The sequence below is a fragment of the Amphiprion ocellaris genome, chromosome 2 (genome assembly GCF_022539595.1).
Source record: "Amphiprion ocellaris isolate individual 3 ecotype Okinawa chromosome 2, ASM2253959v1, whole genome shotgun sequence".
NCBI classification, from domain to species: Eukaryota; Metazoa; Chordata; class Actinopteri; family Pomacentridae; genus Amphiprion; species Amphiprion ocellaris.
Genome location: NC_072767.1, coordinates 990,399 through 1,011,870, shown reverse-complemented (window position 1 = coordinate 1,011,870; position 21,472 = coordinate 990,399). Strand labels below are relative to the sequence as shown.

General features: G+C 38.8%; 1 protein-coding gene across 2 annotated transcripts in view; it reads left to right on the top strand.

Moving 5' to 3' along the window:
* Positions 1-13,954, top strand: part of vtg3 (vitellogenin 3, phosvitinless) — a 29,566-nt gene extending 15,612 nt beyond the window's left edge. Inside the window, exons 16-28 of one of the 2 annotated variants that reach the window (XM_055015280.1) lie at positions 572-691; positions 1,966-2,155; positions 2,245-2,332; positions 2,436-2,621; positions 3,338-3,431; positions 6,529-6,697; positions 7,183-7,292; positions 7,372-7,452; positions 9,211-9,417; positions 11,837-11,982; positions 12,058-12,196; positions 13,510-13,602; positions 13,709-13,954. In XM_055015280.1, coding sequence (XP_054871255.1) covers positions 572-691; positions 1,966-2,155; positions 2,245-2,332; positions 2,436-2,621; positions 3,338-3,431; positions 6,529-6,697; positions 7,183-7,292; positions 7,372-7,452; positions 9,211-9,417; positions 11,837-11,982; positions 12,058-12,196; positions 13,510-13,587 — 1,608 coding nt within the window. In that variant the 3' untranslated portion in view covers positions 13,588-13,602; positions 13,709-13,954. Of the gene's footprint in view, positions 1-571; positions 692-1,965; positions 2,156-2,244; positions 2,333-2,435; positions 2,622-3,337; positions 3,432-6,528; positions 6,698-7,182; positions 7,293-7,371; positions 7,453-9,210; positions 9,418-11,836; positions 11,983-12,057; positions 12,197-13,509; positions 13,603-13,705 lie in introns of both variants that reach the window. The other variant, XM_055015276.1, reaches the window with a different exon arrangement.
* Positions 13,955-21,472: the final 7,518 nt, after the last annotated feature.

Below are 21,472 nucleotides of genomic sequence, written 5' to 3'. Positions count from 1 at the left end.
AGTGTTTGGTGTCCATCAAACATATCATCTAGTCTGATGGACATAAAGCTCCATCCTGGTCTCCTCAGACCAAAGAACCTTCTTCCAGGTGTCTTCAGAGTCTCCACATGTCTTCTGGTGAACTCTAGTCCAGATTTAATTGGAGCTTTTTCCATCAGAGTCTTACTCTTTGTCTCCATAAAGCTTTGACTGATGAAGAACACAACAGTTGTTGAATGAACAGTCTGAAGTTGGAACTCCTTCAGAGGAGTCATAGGAGTCTTGGTGGCCTCCCTCGCTAGTCTCTTTTTTGCTCAGTCTCTCAGGAGTCACTTTAAAGAAGATGATTACTGATGCAGTCACTTAATTCACACTTGATATTTTGGCTTTGTAGAAATCTCTTTTCGCTTTGACTTGAAAGAGTCTGTTTATTTAAATTCATATCAAAAAAGTAAAAATTAAATAGAACATGATTCAATGTTGAAAAAACTATAAAAGGGTAAAACCTCTAGTAGGCACTGTAGTATTAAATGTACTATTGTGTGTGAGCTGTTTTGTGCAGTAAATATTTATATTTTGTTTTATTTTTTAGCTTAAAAACTGGGAAGTTCTGCCAGAAGATCAGCCCGTTCTTTCTGCTTTTACTCGAGCCTCTGGACAGGAGTGGTTCTTTGCTGATATCAACAAATCGCTCATTCGGAGTGTTGTCAAGGTGAGAATAATTCTGATCTACAGTTTTTCTCAGTCGCTTTGGTACATTTCTCAGATCAGAAATGTAAACCTGAATGTCTCAAAACTACTCGTTCAATCTTCACATCATTGTGTCACTTGTGCACATCAAAAAAGCAGTTTCTGATTTCTTTGAAGAAGTTGCAAATGCTTTGGTTCATCTGCAAGGATGAACCAAAGCATTTGTAAAATTCTCTGCTGTCTCCTACATTATCAATTGTTTAAGTCACGCCGATCAAAATGTACTATAATAGGTCTCTGTTGAATAGTCTCACACCCAACAACATTTAGGCATTAGTGCATCGCATAAGTCTTTACATGCAAAATGGTTGAACGAGTTGTCAGAATATGTCAGGATATTTCTATACATTTCCATGAGACATTTTTCTAAATCTGTCCTGAGTTGGTAAATTGCTCCCAGGTGAATCTTGAATTTCTCTACGAAGGGAAATGTGTGAAGGGTTAGGGTTTTCTGAAATCACTCAAAGACACAAGAGAAGATTTATTTTTTTTTTATTTATTATTTATGATGAGGATGAGAACTTGTGTCCCAACAGACAGGAACGTGAGGAGGTGTAGGAAGACTGAACTGGAATTCCTACAGCACTACATGTACAGTTAGCATTTAACCCCGTAGCAACACATTTCTACTATTTCTACTTACATTTCTACTGTAGTTTTTTTTTTTTTTTTTTTCTTTGTGCTATATGTGCTGTTTTCTTTTCTGTATCACAATGAAGTGGTCTGTCAACAAATTACAATACAAACAGTAAAAGCCTAAATGTGAATCTTGTCCAGTCTCTTGGAATCAATCTCCCACATACACTAAGGAGGAACTTACAATTTAGAGAATCAGAACTCATCCTTCATCAAAACTTTAGCAATAGCTTACATCAGAACATCCCTCCAGAGAACACTGCTAGAATGACAACATCACTAACCAATTTGACTGTTTCATCCATACACAATGACACAAGGACTGGTCATTCTGATGGCACTGACATGTTCACTGACACAGACATTTACTTTTGAGAGATGAACTAAGGATTTTGAGCAAGAGATTGGCTTTTGTAAGTAATCCACAGTGTTTTTCTATTTGTACGAATTGTTTTGAGAAATGCACTTACTGTTTTGCAAATGTCGAGGATGATTTGAGAAATGTACCAAAGCAACTGAGAAAAACTGTAATAATGATCCATCTACATCAGCACCAGGGAAGTTTGACAGGGATTAATGCTCCTGTGATGTTATTTTCAGGCTCTCAACGTTTCTGCAGGGAAAGATACTCCTCTGTGGATGATGATGGAGAATCTTCAGAAGGGATATTCATGGCGTTGGACCAAACCTTTCCTGATCTTTGAGGCTCGGTACTTCCAGGCCACCACTCTGGGTCTGCCACTGGAGATCAGCAAATATTACCAGAGCGTCACTGGAGTCTCAGTTAACGGTGAGGAGTCGAACCACTAGGCACTGCAGTTTGATGGGATTCAACCCAGAAATACTATCCCATTTGATGGAATGTTATCTCTTGTGTAGCTAAAGCTGGAATAAATCCTCCACCTACTGAGCATCTCGGACAGCTGTTGAAGTCTGAAATTTCCCTGGACAGCGATGGTTTTATTGGGTAATTATTCTTACGTTTTCGCTGTATTTTTGTGGTGTTTGCCTCAACAGTTTTAAATCACCTTTTTATACTTTTTATATTCAGCTGAGTTCTTCTTTTTTAGGTTCACGAAGGACTTCTGGATGTTCTACGGAATAAACACCGAGTTCTTCCAATCTGGTTCCGAGTTTATCACCAAAATTCCTGTCAGTGCTCCATGGAAGTTCACCGCTAAAATCAATGCTGCACAAAAGAAATACGAGTTTGACTTCCCACTGTGCAACAAAGAGATTGAATTCTTCTCAGTCAGGTATGTTTTAGGAGCTGATTCATCAAAGAAATATAATTATCTTCCCACAATTCTGAATAGATTCACTGTAAAAGTTCAGTTTTTAAACCTTTTTTCACTCGAACATGAACATATTGTGGTGTAAGAGCTTGTTGAATTGAGAGTCAAACCTGAATTAAAAGTTGCAGTGATCCAACAATGAAGTACTAATTGTACATTAACTGTAACAGCACCAACATGTACAGTTCAAAAACAAGTTCTAATTAATGTGAAATAACTGAATATCTGCCAGAAAGAAAAAAGAATCAAAAACTGTAAAAAAGATTGTGGAGATATCATTATTTTGCAAATATTTTCCATCTGTGTAAAATACTATAAAATAGTGTAATTTTATAATCACAGTAAATAAATTATTATTCATAAAAATACACATTATTGATGTGAGCAGTTTTCAACAGTCAACATCCAAATGAATCCACTTTTTCCATAATTTTTACTAGAATTTTTACTTACAATCTAGGTGTAATTTAATGCTTTTTTCTGAAATTTCACTGGATATTATCTGTAATTTAACAAAACAAAAACATGGTTTACCATTTTTCCTACTTTAAATATATCTTGTTTTTTAAAATTATTTATTTCCAAATAATTTAAAATACAGTAAAAACTGTGTAATTTTAAGATCAGATTTTTACAGCAGATGCTCTCTGAGTTTAAGACATGTTTTTTTCTTTCAGCTCCAACGTTTACGCAGTTTCCAGGAACATCGAAGAACCAATTTTGGCCAAAATGACTCCAATGATCCCCGACATTACAGTTTCTAATGACCAGGTACAGAAACTCCTTCATAAGATCACTGTTAAACTAGAACTAATGCAGATTTCGACACACAACAACTTAAACTGGATTTCCAGCTACATTGTTTGGTTCTGAAAAGGTTCTGCAAAGTTCTATTAATGTTTTAAGTCAGCACTTTTTAAAGTTACCAGATTATTTTTCTTAGACGCAGGTAAATGTTCTCTAGAGACGTTCTGAAAGTGTTTGATGATCAAATTATTGCACCGTTTTGCCATAACGTTCTTGAAACTGTCATGAAACCTTATGGAAAGATTTACTAGAGGAATTATAGAATTGATGTTCTACCTTTATTGGAACACACACACACACACACACATATATATATGTATATATATGTTGGGGCTGGGACTTCAGCGCGTTCATTTCAATTAATTAGTTACCACGAAAATAACGCGTTAAAATAAGAACGCTATTTATTGCACCCGCCTCAGTTTCCTCATTTCTGGCACAGCGGTAACTCTGATGAACACTCCGGCCCAGCAGGTGGCGGTAATGAACCTAAAGAGTTTTCTGATCACTGCGTCACTTCAAGCCGACGGTATCACCTCAATGTAAAACATGTTGCTGTTAGCACCACAGCTAACGTTAGCTACGAGTCATGCTAACGGCTAACGGTATAGCCATCCCATAATAGACCACTTTTCTAGACAGTGCTTGAGTTTACAGAAAGTCTTAAAATGTTGAATAAAATCGCTATAATTGCACTTAGATTTGCAGTAATGTGTGAATGTAGCAGACAGATGAAAAATGCAGATAAATAGAAATGAAACATTTTTGTGGTTTAAGTTTTTACTCTGGAGGCTCTGCCTCCTTGGAGGAGGAATAACCTAAACAACAAAAATATCTCTTTTAATAACTTAATTATAAAATTTTTGTTTATAAAAAAAATACATAAATAAAAATTAATATTCCTATAAAAAAGAACCATAAAAATTACACCATTTATCAGACCCAGAAAAGATGAAAACAGAATGAATTTCTGGATTTTCAACTTTCTGAAGCTCCTTGTACTGTATCAGCACTTATGCTGATTTTATGTGCCATACAGTGGAAAAAATAACTAAATTCAGGCTTTAAGTCATCAAAATCACTTTTTCTATATGTCCCATTTTCCTTTTTTAAAATAAATTTTAAATTATAAACACGTATATGTCTATTCATTGATTCAACTGTCAACCACAATTTTATTTGAATTGAAAAACTTCACTTATTGTGTCAAATATTGCTATTTGACAGAACTGCAATTTATTGCGATTAATCAATTACAAAGCCTGTAATTAATTCGATTAAATTTTTTAATCGCGTCCCACCACTAATATTATTATATATTAATAATATATATATATATATATGTATGTATGTATGTATGTATGTATGTATGTATGTATGTATGTATGTATGTATGTATGTATGTATGTATGTATGTATATATATAAACATTCCTTCACCGTAGTCTTCGATAACTTGCAGACATTTTTAATAACATTGCAGGCAAAATATTCCACCTTTGTTTATACATGATAAAGACATCTGAGGTGTCCACATCTGCAAAAAGTTTGTTGAATGTACCTTTGAGAACATTTCTCCTTATTCATCCATCCATCCATCCATCCATCTTCTTCCTCTTATCTGGGCTCGGGTCGTGGAGGCAGCAGATGAAGCAGGTCATTCCAGATGTTCCTCCTCCCAGCAACACTTTCCAGTTCTTCCTGGCGGATCCCGAGGCATTCCCAGGCCAGATGAGATATATAATCCCTCCAGTGAGTTCTGGGTCTGCCCCGGGGTCTCCTCCCAGGAGGACGTGTTCAGAAAACCTCCAAAGGAAGTCTCCCTGGAGGATCTGAATCAGATGTCCAAACCTCCTCAGATGGTTCCTTTCGAGGTGAAGGATCAGCAGCTCTACTCCGAGCTCCCTCCAGATGTCTGAGCTTCTCCCCCTATCTCTAAGGCTGAGTCCAGCCACCCTACGGAGGAAGCTCATTGCAGCCGCTTGTATCCACGATCTCATTCTTTGGGTCACTACCCAGAGCTCATGACCATAGGTGTGGGTTGGAACGTAAATGGATGGTAAACTGAGAGCTTCTCCTTGAGGCTCAGCTTCCTCTTCACCACAACGGTTCGGTACAACACCTTCATTACTGCTGACGCTGCACCAATCCTCCTGTGCATCTCTAGCTCCATTTTCCCATCACTCCTGAACAAGATCCTGAAATACTTGAGCTCCTTCTCTTGGGGAAGCAACTCCCCGCCAACCCAGAGGGACCAATTCCCCGGTTTCCATCAGAGAACCATGGCCTCAGACTTGGAGGTTCTGATCCTCATCCCCACCACTTCACACTCAGCTGCAAACTGCTCCAGTGCTGCTGAAGGTCTGAGGAAGCCAGCAGAACCACATCATCTGTAAAAAGCAGAGATCCTGAGGTCCCCAAACCAGACACCCTCCTCATGACGGCTGCACCTTGAGGTCCTGTCCATGAAGACCCAAAACAAGATCAGAGACAAGAGACAGCCCTGGAGGAGTCCAACACCCACTGGAAACGAGTCTGCCTTTGTGCCGAGTATGTGGACACAGCTCTCACTTTGGTTGTACAGGGAGCGAATGGCTCGTATCAAAGAGCCCGGTACCCCATATTCCCTCAGTACCTCCCACAGAGCCCCTCAGGGGAGACGTTCGTAGACCTTCTCCAGATCCACAAAGCACATGTAGACTGGCAGGTCGAACTCCCATGACCCACTCAGCAGCTCCACAAGAGTAAAGAGCTGATCCACCATTCCACAACCAGGACGGAATCTGCATTGTTCCTCCTGAATCCAAGGTTTGAAAATTGCGTTCCCCCACGTTCCTCCTTAGTTATGTCAAAATGTTTTCTTATTTGACTTTTAACCTTCATAGACCTTCTGTATATATGGGGGAACATCATTTGTTGTGATAAATATCTATAAAACCTTCTTTAAACATCAGATTCTAACTTTAAAACATTATTAGAACCCGTGGATAACATTAGATAACGCTGTGGGAATGTTCCCTGCTAGCTGGGTTTTACTTCCTGTGATTTCTGCCCTCACATAGATCCAGACAGCAAACATCTGGCGTCCAAAAACCAACAGCTGTGTGGAGAGTCAGATCTACGGAGCTGGACTCTGTGTGGAGTCTGAGATAAGGAGGCAGTATTATAATGAGGAGTATCCTCTCTTCTACTTCCTGGGTTACACTCAAATGGCCATCAAACTAGGCCCAGGTAGGAACTGAACCCTGAACTGCAAAAATAAAGAAATCAGGAAAAACTATGTGAAAATCTGACAGCATGACAGACAGAAATATAATACTAGATATTATTAGATATTATTATATTTCATGCAGACTTTGGGAAAATTGGCAAAACTGTAAATTATGTCCACATTAAAAAACTCTATTTATTTCACAATTAGTAATGTTCTTAAATAATGTGCATAAAATGACACTATTTAAATATGTTCTAAACATCATCACAGATATTTGCTATTATTTATTATTGTCCATACAGCTTTAGATTCATTACAGTACTCCATTTTTTTTACACAGATATTTTAAGATGTTTTTATTTTACAGTTTAGACAAAGCACAAATTTAGACATGAACAACATTTCTGAGAGGATTGAATAGATGCAGGTTGTTATTAGTCCAGGTGTGTCCAGGTGTTTCCTAGTTAGCTCATTGCTAACCTAGCTGGTTCTCCTCTACCAGTCAAGGCAAACCGAGATGTGGATAAAATCCACTTGGAGGTGAATGCCGGCCCCAGCACACATCCGATGAACGCCCGCCAGCTGCTGGAGACTCTCAGGAGGCTTTCTCAGGTATCTGGTTCCTCTTAGTGCTCTTATTTTCTCCTGTTTCATCCATTCAGCTTCTCCTGATGCTGAACTGTGTTTGCAGGATGCAGCCCAGAAAGTCGGCGTTTCCTCAGATTCAGCCACCAGAGGAACTCGACGAAGCCCACGAGACGCCGCAACGGACGTAAGCTAAACAGGAAGTAACCCGGCAAGCTCTTAGCAGTGCTATGATTTAGCAGTGCTCATGTTCATAATCATGAAATAGGTGTAAATAAAGTCTGCAGCTATTTGTGTGCACATAGATAGAAAAACCCTTTATTCATCATCTTGGGGAAATTCAAGTAGCTCACACATGTTAAATTTAAGAAAAATAAGGAAAACTAATGTGCAAAATACCGTGCAAAGTAAACCATGCTGGTAGAATTAATAAGGTGCAAAACTGCACTGGTATTTAAACTAAAAAAAGGATATTAAAGAGTCTAAATATGTTATACAACCCTCCTATATTTACATTTAACAAGGCTTATTTTACTCTACAATAATTGCTTTTTCCTCAGTTTTCAACCCTGAAAATACATAACTTTATTTTACAAATATTATAAAAAATATATCTATAAAATAATTATTTTTGCTCATTTTAAATAGACTAAAAATGTAAATTTTTTTATGAGGAAATGCTGTAAAAGAATGAATTACTATTTGTAAAAACACATATTGTTTTGTTCTGTATTTTAAATATTTTTTTCTGTGATTTTACTAGATATTAGCTGTAATTTAACTAAATGGAGAAAATGTCTAAAACAACAGTTATAATCCTTTTTTTACACCTTAGTATACCCATTTGTCTTTCAATATTTGCAAATATCTACAAAACAATATGTCATGTCAATGACAATGACGTTAACACGTCAATTTTTATTAATTTTTTTTTTACCAGATATGGTAAATCATTAGCGGTTATTCATCAAAACAGGGAGAGCAAATGTTTAATCATTTTCAGTCCAAAAAATACACTATTTATTCTTTAAAATAATGTAATTGTTAGGAAAGGAAGGAAGGAAAACTGTAAGGAAAACTAATGTGCAAAATAACGTGCTAAGTAAATCATGCTGGTAGAAGAAGTAAAGTGCAAAACCAATGAATCCAAGCATGTCCACCAGGTAGCGCTGCGACTGAGTGTATTTCAGCCGATGGATGTGATGAAGGCCGGACTCTGATCAAACATATAAAGTTTGAGGCAGATTGGAGCATCTTCAGGAGAGTTAAGCAGCACTTCCTGTTTCATGGCGAACATCAACATTTTACCAGCCGCTATTTTCCCTCAGACTGTTGTGGAACATTTTGATAACTTTTGATCACCCAAGTCTGCTGGACATCCTGACCAAATCTGAGTCAGATTTACCCTGGTTTGAGTTTATAGCTTTTGAAAATGTCCAAAAATGACCCAAAATTGACCAAAACATGACACATAATTCAAAATGGCTGACTTCCTGTTAGGTTTTGGGTATTGGTGTCAATCACAGTTTTCTGCGTCTTGATGAGTGGACTAAATGTGGACTAACTACATGTGGACTAAATTTCAGAAGTCTTGGTCACACATACTGGTCGTAATAAATGTTTGAAATTTTGCAGGGGGCGCTATTGAGACATTTTGACAAACAGGTATGATTCCCCTGAAATGTCACATTAATCATCAGTCCTGATGAGTGGCAGCTTTCACGTTTCCGAGTAATTTTAGGGCCTCAAAATGTGTTTCTTTCATCGGATGAAGAGAGCAGAATAACAAACCCAGCAGAGTCCTCGGACCCTAAAAGTCTAAATAAAATATTCAACAGTTTACACTTAATACTCAGTATTTACGCTTAACAAAACTTCTTTTACTGAACAGGAACTACTTTCCTCCTAAAATCTGCCTCATCCATCCCTGCTTTTTGTTCCTCAGGGTTTAGACTCAACTCCTGAAGCCATGTTCAACGTTAAACTGTTCGCCCTGAGCGGCAACCAGAAGCCTGAAGGGTTCGATGCTGTCATGTACAACGCGTCTGAAGGAAACAGTCGGAACGCTGAGCTGATCGTGTCTCAGGTCGGAGAAGACGTCAACTGGAAGGTGTGCGTCGACGCGGCGATGAGTAATGGCGCCGAGGCAAAGGTGGGTTCAACACAACATCTGTATATCTGGAGGAATCTGTCAGGTTTTAGTCTTATAAAGTAATGAAAGCGTCTCAGCCTTTTTATGGTTTATAAGTCAAGTAAAGTTGTTTTTCTACATTTTTGTTGGGTTAGGGTTAGTTAGTGTTTTTTTCTCATTAATGTGTAAAATATTCAGCTACATTCACACTATAAACGATGCTGTAGGGCCTTAGCCTCAGTTTTTAAACTTGTTGGGTTCATTTTCAACATCAGTTGGTGTTTTTAGGTTATTTCATGTCTCATTAAATAAAGACTGAAGATCATTTGTTGTTATTTCTCTGGTTTATTCTTATAGATTCTTCCAACACTCCTACCTCATCTTTTAGCTTTGAGAAAATCCATCATACTGTATCATACTGTATATCATAACGCCTGGTTCAAAAGGGAATGGGGAGCTGTGACATTTGGAATAGATTATTCGTACGGTTTTTATAAAATTCGTTATTGTTTAAAAATCTCCATTGAAATGAATGGGAAGATGACCGCCAAACCAGTCGTCTATAGAACCGTGTAGCTCTGGAAGAGTTTACAGAAGAAACTTCTTTTAAAGTTAAACAGCTCACAAGACTTTGATGTTTCATTGAACAAATGACTATTCCAGAATGAAAATCCTCGTTGCAGCTCTAATTTCATGCTATTTTCTGCCCCCAAATGAAAGAACTCCAATAAAAACCTAAACTTTAAGTAATTTAAAGAACCTTCCCCTCAATAAAGAGGTTCTTCAGTGGTGAGGAAACTAGTTACCACGGAGAAATATTCCTTAATTGCGATAAAAATATCCAGTGCAGTTTATTAAAGATTGCATTTTCAAACTTTAAACAGCAGCTTTGTGTATATTTTGGACAGAAGTGTTTCTACAACATCTCGACACTTTGACAAGTTGAAAACAAAACAGACTTTTCCCTCAGTGAAGATGAAAACATTGAAGCATCGTTGAAGCTGCAGATTTATTTTTCTTCTACATTCATTGTTGGCTTTGGTCTTTTCCCTGGGTTGGAGAGAATCAAAAGATAAAAGATGCAAAAAAAACCCATTAAAAAGAATCATTCTTGGTGTGAAACACAGCTGCAGTCACAACCAATTATTATTAATCATATTATTATTATTATTATTATTATTAATAATAATAATAATAATAATAATAATAATAATAATAATAATAATAATAATAATAATTATTATTATTATTATTATTATTATTATTAATTAATTAACTAACCAACGGTGAACAGATTTACTCCTGCTTCATTTCTCTACAGAGTTCTCACATGGATCATCCAGAACTGGAGGGCGTTTTATATCCAATAATCCACGTGTTAAACCCTAAAACATGCAGTTGTTGTGTAAATGTTCTTGTCTTGAGACCAAATCTATAAAAACTAGGGGAAAAGAATGTTTAAAATATGTTAAAATACCAAATAAGTCTGGAGTTCCCCTAAAATACCATTTTTCTCTGTCCCACCCCCTCGATGACCAAACTGGATCTCTAATAAAACAGTTAGAATCTAATTTAAATCTCTTTTTTTCCGGTTTTATTTTTTCATTCATATCTCTGTAATTGTGGGAACATTTTTTAATCAACATAACATTTTAAATAATAATAATTATTCATGGAACGTTTCCCTTAACATGTTAGCAGAACCTGGTGATGTTTTTGACATTTTGCATCTTTTTTTGCCTTGTTTGTTGTTTTGTGTTTCATTTTAGTCATTTTATGTCTCATTTTTTCATTTTGTGTCTCATTTCTGTCGTTTTGTGTCTTGTTTTAGTTGTTTTATGTCTCATTTTTGTCGTTTTGTGTCTCATTTTTGTCATTTAGTGTCTCATTTCTGTCGTTTCCATCATCCAACAGTGTTCCTAAAGAATGAGTAGAGCAAGGCTATGTCCTCTCTTCCATTTTCCATCTTTTCATCCCATTGTCAACCTTGATTGAATGTCTCCCTCCAGCTCATACCATCAGGATCAGACTAATTCTTTGGACTGTTTTCCATCAGTCAGTTTGTCCTCTTGGTCAGCAGTAACAGCAGCTAAATATCTAGCTTCTACTGCTGAGAAAAAGATCACATTAGCATGGATTAGCACCCCTGTTACTGTGATTAGAGTAGGGTTAGCAAACAACACAGAAAACATGGAATAAAATGCCACCATTGATGTGGAAGCTGAGCCAATCAAGCCTTAGTTTATTACTTATTGCTGATGAATATGGAGCAGAGAACTGGAAAACAGAGGGTTTATGACCTTTATTTAAGTTTTTGTGTTGGACGTGTGCCCACATCTTTCTGCAGAAACCCTTTTATGTTTTCCACATTTAGCGTAGTAACTCCTTCCAGCCATTTGTGGCGTAGTTTCCTCCTCGTTGACCTCCTGTCTCTGTTCAGGTTCACATCAGTTGGGGATCTGAATGTCAGTCCTATGAGATGTGGATGGAAGCTGCTGCTGTAAATCCTCCTGGTTCCAAACCGGCGTTTAACGGCACGCTTCGCTGGAGCAGAATCCCAGACTACCTGGAGGAGTATGGCAGCAGGTGAGTTAAAAACCTGGAGAATCAGACACATTTTCTGTGTGTTTTCTTGCTGAAGGCGGCTTCACTTTTCTCCAGGATTGAAAGCTACGTTCCCAGCATGGCGTTGCTATTCGGCTTCTACCAGGAAAACCAGGAGAATGTCCAGCGGGAGGTTTCTGCTTCGGTTGTTGCTGCCTCAGCACACAGCTTTGATGTGAAGATTAGATTCCCAAAGGTGCCTCAGAAAGAAATAGGAATTCACAGCACACTTTATGCATTTTCTTTTTGCCGTTAAACTTCTTAAAAGTCAAAGTTAAAACTTAATTCAGGGGCCACGCACAGATCCAATAAAAGCAGTAAAACCAGAGCATAATAACCTAAAAATCACCACCAACTTCAAGTGTTTCCTTTGTTTTAGTGCACAAAAGAAAACATCTTTTTTACAAAACATGATGAACAGCCTGAAATTTTTTAGGAAATATATACGCTGTGACATTTGGAATAGATTCTTCGTACGGTTTTTACAACATTCATAAAAGAAAAACTGCATTCAGCCTCCCGATTGAAATGAGTGGGAAGTTCAGTAATTATAGTAATTATTAATGTGAAGCGTCTCAGCCTTTGTAGGGTTTATATGTCAGGTAAAGTTTTATTTTTCTACATTTTTGTAGGGTTTAAATCCTTAATATATGAAATATTCAGCTACATTCACACTATAAACGATGCTGTAGGGCCTTAGCCTCAGTTTTTAAACTTGTTGGGTTCATTTTCAACATCAGTTGGTGTTTTTAGGTTATTTTATGTCTTAATAAATAAATACTGAAGATCATTTATTGTTATTCCTCTGGTTTATTCTTATACGTAGATTCTTCCAACATGATTTTCAGCACCAAACTCGTCCCACATCTTTTAGAAATGTTTGTCCTTCTGGGTAATGTAGGAAATAAAGCAGAAACAGGACTAATGACACAGTTTGATCCACGCTGATGTTACTTTCTATGTTTTCTAAGGCAGTGGGCCTAAATGAGTGTAGTTTCAAACACCAGACAACAACAGGGATTCGGTTTTCCTGTTTGCTGGAAAAGATTTCTGAAACTGGTGATTTGTTGAGAAAATAATGATATTTGACTTAATAACTGGCTGCATAAATGCAATTATTTTGAAGTTTAGTTGAATTTTTAGTTTAAAATTAGGAATCCATAATTGACTACAGCTTGACTTCTGTTTTAAATGAGCTGATAAATGAAATTGAGATTTCTGTCTAAATTCCAGCTGGTAATGCATGTTGCATGAATGCATGAATCCTCTGTGCAGATTCATGCAGGCACCAAAAAGTCAATGCAAACTGCAAAATGAATTCTCTAAAAACAAATGTTTTGGCTGAACAACAAAAACTTGTAGTTTTGTTGACAGGACTTGTGGGTAATGTAGGAAATGAAGCAGAAATAAGGCTTTGACTTGATAATGTAACTCTTAAACACGTGAGACTTTAACTTTATTTCCTCTTTATATATATATAACCCTTTATTTGCTCTTTGTTGTTTAAAGTACACGGTGTACCGGCAGGCCGTTCCATTTCCTCTTCTAGCCTCCAGCAGCTTCCACGCTTCAGGAACTCAAAAATAATCTGGACAAAAACATGTGAGACTGAATGTTTGCAGTAATTCAGAGTTTGTTTCTGTGCAAACTAAATGAGGAGCTGAGCCGTTTCTGTTTCCTTTCTAAAATATGTTTTATGTTCCAGAAGAGCCCAGATGCGATCCAGACGTCCCAATCCTGAAGGAAGAGAGGACCATGAAATATGAATATTATTAGTGCGCCACATGTTTAGAAATCACCTCTAAAAGTCCTGATTTATCCATTTAGAGCAGTTTAATGTTGGAACACCGATGTTTTATCATTATCTTCATGGTGCTGGACAAATCAGAAACTAATTTTTCAAAATGTTGTAAAAATCTGTGCTTCCCCTGATTAAAATGCAGCGAAGAAAACACGTTCTGTTGTTTTATCTCTTTATTGTAACGGCATTTAAAGGTCAGACTGTGGATTCTACACTAAAAATGATGTTTGGGTTCCATAAACGCTATTAAATCCCATTAATCTTTTTGAATTATAAGAACTTCTAATAAAAGTATGTTCAACCAACAGTTGGAGGAATTAGTTTTTACTCTGTCAAACAAACTTCATTAAACTTTATTTTATTCTGTATTGAAGCTTTTACTCTATTAAAGGTATTTTTAACTACCAGTCTGAACCATCTGAAGTTGCTCATGCAAGTTTTCTTCACTTGAACTTGAAGAAAAATTTGATTTTTAAGCCGATTTTGTTCAGTTACCTCAACTTGAATCTAGTTTGAAATCAACTAATGCAGAAGTTTGAGTTTAAATTGCACAGAATAGCAAGCTGATGGGAGCAATCATGCATTTAATTGAGTTCCTTTAATTACAGATTCTACTCCATGTCTTCATGAAATCTAATTGCCACCATAACCAGATTACTGATAGACAACTTTACAGTGATTAAACTATTATCTGAGCTCATTAATAACGGGGTAAAGTCAGAAAATCAACCACAGTCCTGATAAAATCCCTGGAAACAAGGAAAATACACATCTGCTCTAGAAATCTCACATTGTAATTGAAGTTAAATGAAGACTTTCATCCTTTTCTGGTGCCAGTTTTGCAGATTTCTTTGGTTTTAATTGAAAACCAATCAGTTTATATCTGGTTCTGTTTGCCAGATCTAAAGGGCTGGAATAAAAGCTGTACTAAACGCCGTACAAACGGCAGCTTTGTCCAGGTTTTTGGTAAATAAGCTGCTCCTTTAATGCTTGTTGTCACAGTTCTGGCTGCTCCGGGTGAGATTTGGAGTCAGTAAACTGGATCATAAATGCAAATGTTGGAAGAGACGAGTGTTTATCTGTGACCTACTCTGTTTGTCTGGTCAACACGACTGTTTGTGAGGCCGCTCTGATCCATAAATACCTCTAAAGTTCACCGACCCTGGCGCTGAAAGCACCAGACACCCTTCAGAGAGCTAAAACTTAGATTATTCAGCGTGTTTTTGCGGCTTTTCTCAGTGTCTGAAACGTGTAGTCAGAAATAACAAGGCTTCCTAATCAAAGATCCCGCCTGCTGCCGGCTCTAATTTAACCAGATGGAGCTGAATGGAGAGAAAAGCCTCCAAACACTGAGCAGGAGGAGCTGGATGCTGACATGAAGCTCCATTTGCGTCTCTAATATGGACCTCCGACTTCACCAGGTGACATCAGCCGGTGACGGATCAGCTCATCAGGAGGAGGAATCGACCGTCTGTCCTCTTTACTGCTGCTGGCGCTGTAATTATAGAACGCCTCATTAAACCAACAATTCAGATCCCAATAGTGAATGAATAATGAAACCACACGTCTTTGGACAAAACTCCATGATTTCTGCACTGAGGATTCAGCCGACACCAAAAAGTCAAACTGCAAAATACATCCTCTAAAAACAGATTACGATGAGTAATTTAGGGAGATTAGCCTTTCCTTGAAAATTAATGATATTTTACTTCATAACTGGCTGCATAAATGCAATTATGTTCAAGTTTAGTTTTTAGATCAAAATTCACTTCAATAATTGACTACAGCTTGAGTTTTGTTTTAAATGAACTGATAAAGTGAAATAACATTTATGTCTAACTTCTATCTGTTACTCCATGTTTTCTGCACTGAGGATTCAGCAGACACCAAAAAGTCAAATCAAACTGTAAAATACATCCTCAAAAAAGGCATGTTTTAACAATAAAAGTATTTTTCAGTCATCTAATAATAAATTAGAATGATAGAGGATTAGTCTTTCCTTAGTCGTTCCTTAAAAAAATAATGGTATTTTGCTTAATAATTGGTTTTAAGGACTTGAAATCCTGAACTAAAAGTAAAGAAAAATGATGTTTTTGATCCAATTTATTTAATTTCCAGCAACTTGAATTTGTATTAGTCTCATATTTAGAGTCTAACTGACTCTAATATGAGGTTGGAGTAATTTATGTCGGCTCTTTAAAACTATGTCTGCAGCTTAAAAAGGTTTATTCTAGATTTATCCTGCATCTGGTGGCTGTAAGAGGCTCCATTCAGTCCTTTTCAGAGTTTATCAGAAGTGATTGAAGGCAGAGCTGGATGTTTTCTCTTGGATGAAGGGGAAATGTTGGATTATTGATCAGCTATTACAGGATCAATATCATTTTAGTCAACAAACATCATGAATTCCTTCTGTGCAGTCGGTTTTTGTGTCCTTGAAAAGAAACTGTGTGCGTGCGTGCGTGCGTGCGTGCGTGCGTGCGTGCGTGCGTGCGTGCGTGCGTGCGTGCGTGCGTGCGTGCGTGCGTGCGTGCGTGTGTGCGTGCGTGTGTCACAAAGGACAGCTGTACTGCCCAGGCTTTGATCCCAAAGTGCCTGAAAGTTTTTAAATCCAGAAGTCTGGCCTCTTCCTGCACAACATAGCCGACTTCGAGAGGACCTTCTGAACAAAGCATCTTAGAAAAACTTCGAAGCAGTTGGATTTACTGAAAGATGAACTCTGAACAAACAACCCTAACCCTAACCTTCTGTTTGACGGAATGACAAACACCCAACTGAAGAAATCCTGGCGATGGACCCAGATGAAGTAGAAGCAGCAAACTCTGAGACTCCTAGGAAACTGTTCTCAGTGGGTCTGGACGAACCAGAACCACCAACAGAACCAACACCGGCTCAATCTCCAACAGACAAACCAGTTTCTGGAGACCTGCCTCCTCTGGACCAGCCTGGAGCTCCAGAGGATCAGACCATCCATGTCTCCAGAGAGGACATCCTGCCCGTGGTGATCAGAGCCTTCCAGAGGAGCTCTGAGCTCCAGTGGACCATCCAGTGGACTCCAGTGGACTCCAGCTGGACGACTCCACCGTCATTGCTCTGGTCCTGGTGGTCAACGATATGGTTCAGGGTCATTCTGCAATGACCCTGAAAGTGGCCTTTGAGATCGTAAAGGACTCCAGGACTGCCAACAGGGGCCAATTCTATGTTTCTCTGGGTGACTCCTTCTACGGCAGCATCTCCTGGGTTCTCGGAGTCCCTCTGGAGAGATGCCAGAGTGCTGAACGGCTGACGGAGCTGGTAGTGAAGGAGGTTTCACGGAGGGTGAACTCAGCTCTGTCTCTGGCCGGCAGCAGTCCGGATCTCCCTCCAGAACTGGCCATCTATATCAGCAGCACCAAGTCCAGCATGGAAACCCTCCACCAGCTGGTGGTCCATGCTGCCGCATGTCTGAAGAGATGTGCGGTGAAACTGCACTAACCCTAAAACTGGGCGGCCACTGCTGCAGACGGGATCAGGATTACGGTCACCTGGATGGAAGCATCCAGAATATAAAATCCAGCATCTCTGCTGCTGCAGCCACCGACTCTGTGAGAAACATCCTGGATAAATGGTCCTCAGAGTCTCCTGAGTCTCCTGAGGCTGAACGTGTTGCAGCTGATATCGTCAGAATCATCCTGGATGACCTGCACATATGTGAGTCTGGAGGTGGAGCTGCATATCCTGAAAAATCCCCCAGAACTCATTTTAGCATGGGCCTGGTCATCAGTCAGGTCCGGAGCTTCTTGTCTTCACATGCTGCGTCTTCTGAAGATGCTGGTGCCAGAAGAAGAGTTCCCCAATGCTGTCGCTTTTCCAAAGCTGCCAAAAGGCAGTTTGAGAAAATGGTTTCAGATCTGAAGAATGCCTTCAAGAAGAAGGATCCAGAGGTCCTCGTGGATCTGGAACCGGTCCGAAGCACCAAAGCTGACGACAAATGCCCGTGACCTGGAAGTGTTCCGGAGTCTCCCAGCTATGTTCCACTTTCAGCGAGCTACCGGGTCGTCTCACCAACATGTTCTGGAGAACATCAGGCTTCATTAGAGTTTGACTCCATCAAACCAGGTCTGGATAACTTGTACAACATGTTCAACCGGTTAGATATAGCTGGAAAACATATCAGGAAAGAAATCAGGAAGTTCTCAAGAGAACTGACTGATAAGTTGTACGACCATCTGATGGTTGGCCGTACGTATCACATCCCCATCATTCCTCCAGGAAGATGTCTGTCCGACTCCATCCTCTCCAAAATCAAGAGGCACATGGACAACCCTCAGCTTCAGCTTTCCCCTGAAGTCCTCTCCGCCATGACGGAGGACGCTGTGGGAAAGTTCCTGCAAACCGTCTTATTCTGCACCCAAGAACCGTCGCTGGAAACTCCTCACAGTGAGGAAGTGGCTGGAGCCCTAGAAGACATCAAAGAGTTCTTCATCAAGATCACCAGCCCACATGAAGAACAACCAGAGGAACCAGAGATTCCTGCAGCCCAACGTTCTGCAACACCTGCCAGGCCGAGTCCAGGTCCAGGTCCCAGTAATGCTGCAGCTTCTCCATCTCTCTGCAGGGACGATGAGACTGAGGTTTCTACACCAGTTGTGGCCCTCAGATACTCAGAGTCTCTTTGCAGTTTGGTATCAGTTCATGAAGAGTCAGAGCCCCAAGAGAGCTCCTCTTCACCAGATCCAACCACCGACTTCATCGCTGCTCCTCAAGTTGAGGCTGAAGCTTCAGATCTTCATCCTGAGAGGTCTCAAGAAGAGACGGACACCATCACTGCTCTGGTCCTGAAGGTGATCACTAAATCCCTTCACAAGTCCAAAGCCATCGTCACCGTAATGGACTTCCAGGCCATCCTGAAGTGTCTGTTGGAGCTGCCGCTGAACAACATCAACGTCTCAGCTGAGAGAGTAAACAAGAAGATGGGCAAAATCTCCAAAGCTGTGCTGAAAGATCTTCACAAGGCGTTCGCTTTGGCAGAAGAGCTGATGGAAGCAGTGATGAGATCTGAAAATCTGTTGTTCGGTAACATTTTTGTAAAGATTTTAAAAACGCACCTCGATGCTGTCGCCCAACAGAAACAGAAGACAGCATTCAGAAGGTTCCTCTCAGCAGTGGGACGAGTTTTCACAAACCCCTTCCTGCACACCGACTTGAGCACCCTGCCCACCTTCTCCTTTATCATGCTCTGACCTGAAGGAACCATCAGGAGCTCTCATGGTGTCCAGGTGGAGATTCCACCGAGACTTAAAGACTACCAGTTAGAACAATGTATACAAAACAGTCAAATTTAAAAGACAACTAATTCAATTTAAAAGAAAATAATCTATTTAAAATCCAACTTGACTGTAAAATAAAACAACTTAAATTTAAAAATAATAATTAAAACATTAATTAAAAAATGTAAAAAATAAAAACAACAAATAAACTAAAAAATGTATAAAAAAACTAAAAACAACAAATAAACTAAAAAATGTAAAAAAAAATAAAATAAAAACAACAAAGAAAACTTTAAAAAATGTGTGTCGGTTTGGTTTAAATCTTTTCTTCTGTCTTTAAATCAAAAAGCTTCACTACAGAATCTGTTCTGATGTTAACAGACTTTTCTCACGTTGTTCCTCTAACAGACGTTTCTACAACAACAATAAAAATGCAACTAAAAAAGTAAATAAAGATTGAATTAAAGCTTTAAATACAATCAGATTTAATCAGATTCATATTATTGTGTTTTAACTGTTGTGTATTCATTTTAAAATAGTAATAAATAAATACCAAATAAATACCAAAGTTTTTCTATTTTCAGAAAACTTAATTGATTCTAAAAAGTCAAATATTCATTAATTTCCACAATTTTAACTCTTTAAATACCTGTTTGTTGACTGGATGCTGCTGTTTTATAGAGAAAAATCTTAAAGAAATGAATTATTCCCCGTGTCATAAATGCTAAAGGAAGATGTTTATTATTTCCTTATTCCAGTCTGAGATATCTGAATAGAAATTAGCCACAGCACTGATTCCAATCCATCTTTATTTTCAGGTTTTTATCAACAAATTAATCTTCTTCATGAAATCTGTCAATTTTTCTGGAGTTAATCAGAAATGTCCAGCAGCTCTCTGGGATGAATAAAGTAGATCTGATCTCCTGAAGTCTCCAAACTGCTGCTGAAGGTTCTTCTAGAATCTGGACTTTCATGTGTGACTTCACATGGTGGAGGACATTGCCTAGCAACAGCCAAACAACAAGCTCAAACCTGTTCCTCTGATCTGATTGCTTCAATTTTAATATTTTCACCATAAAAACTAAACAAAAATGATTTCATTTCCACTTAATAAATGTTCAAGGAAATTATTTTAAAGCGTTCAAACAGGAATTGTTCTCATGTTTCCTGTTTCAAATAAAAATTAAAACTTTAAATAATTTACATTTTAGTTCTACATTTAGCTGTTGTCAGATTTTTAAACAGGATGAAATTGTGTTTCAATTTCAATTTTTTTTCAATTTTATTCAATTTTATTTATATAGCGCCAATTACAGTCAAATTGTCTCGAGAGGCTTTACAGAACCCATATGCCTGAACCCCCAGAGCAGCCCTAAGGAGACAGTGGCAGGAAAACACCCTTTTAACAGGGAAAAAAACCTCGAGCAGAACCCGGCTCTTTATGTGGGGGGAACCATCTGCTGCTGGCTGGGTGGGTTGAGAGGGACAGAAGAGGTAGAGAGGTAGAGATAGAGGGATAGAGATAGAGGGATAGAGGTAGAGGGGTAGAGATAGAGGGATAGAGATAGAGGGATAGAGGTAGAGGGATAGAGGTAGAGGGATAGAGATAGAGGGATAGAGATAGAGGGATAGAGATAGAGGGATAGAGATAGAGGGATAGAGGTAGAGGGATAGAGGAAGAGGGGTAGAGATAGAGGGATAGAGGTAGAGGGGTAGAGATAGAGGGATAGAGATAGAGGGATAGAGATAGAGGGATAGAGATAGAGGGATAGAGATAGAGGGATAGAGGTAGAGGGATAGAGGAAGAGGGGTAGAGATAGAGGGATAGAGATAGAGGGATAGAGATAGAGGGATAGAGATAGAGGGATAGAGGTAGAGGGATAGAGGTAGAGGGATAGAGATAGAGGGATAGAGATAGAGGGATAGAGGTAGAGGGATAGAGATAGAGGGATAGAGGTAGAGGGGTAGAGATAGAGGGATAGAGATAGAGGGATAGAGATAGAGGGATAGAGATAGAGGGATAGAGGTAGAGGGATAGAGGTAGAGGGATAGAGATAGAGGGATAGAGATAGAGGGATAGAGGTAGAGGGGTAGAGATAGAGGGATAGAGATAGAGGGATAGAGATAGAGGGATAGAGGTAGAGGGATAGAGATAGAGGGATAGAGGTAGAGGGATAGAGATAGAGGGATAGAGGTTGAGGGTTAGAGGTAGAGGGTTAGAGATAGAGGGTTAGAGGTAGAGGGTTAGAGATAGAGGGGTAGAGGTAGAGGGGTAGAGATAGAGGGTTAGAGGTAGAGGGTTAGAGATAGAGGGGTAGAGGTAGAGGGGTAGAGATAGAGAGGTAGAGGGTTGGAGAGATAGAGGGGTAAGGGGTTTGAACTTCTAATTCAGTCTAACTACATGATGCTGCTTCTAACCTAACCC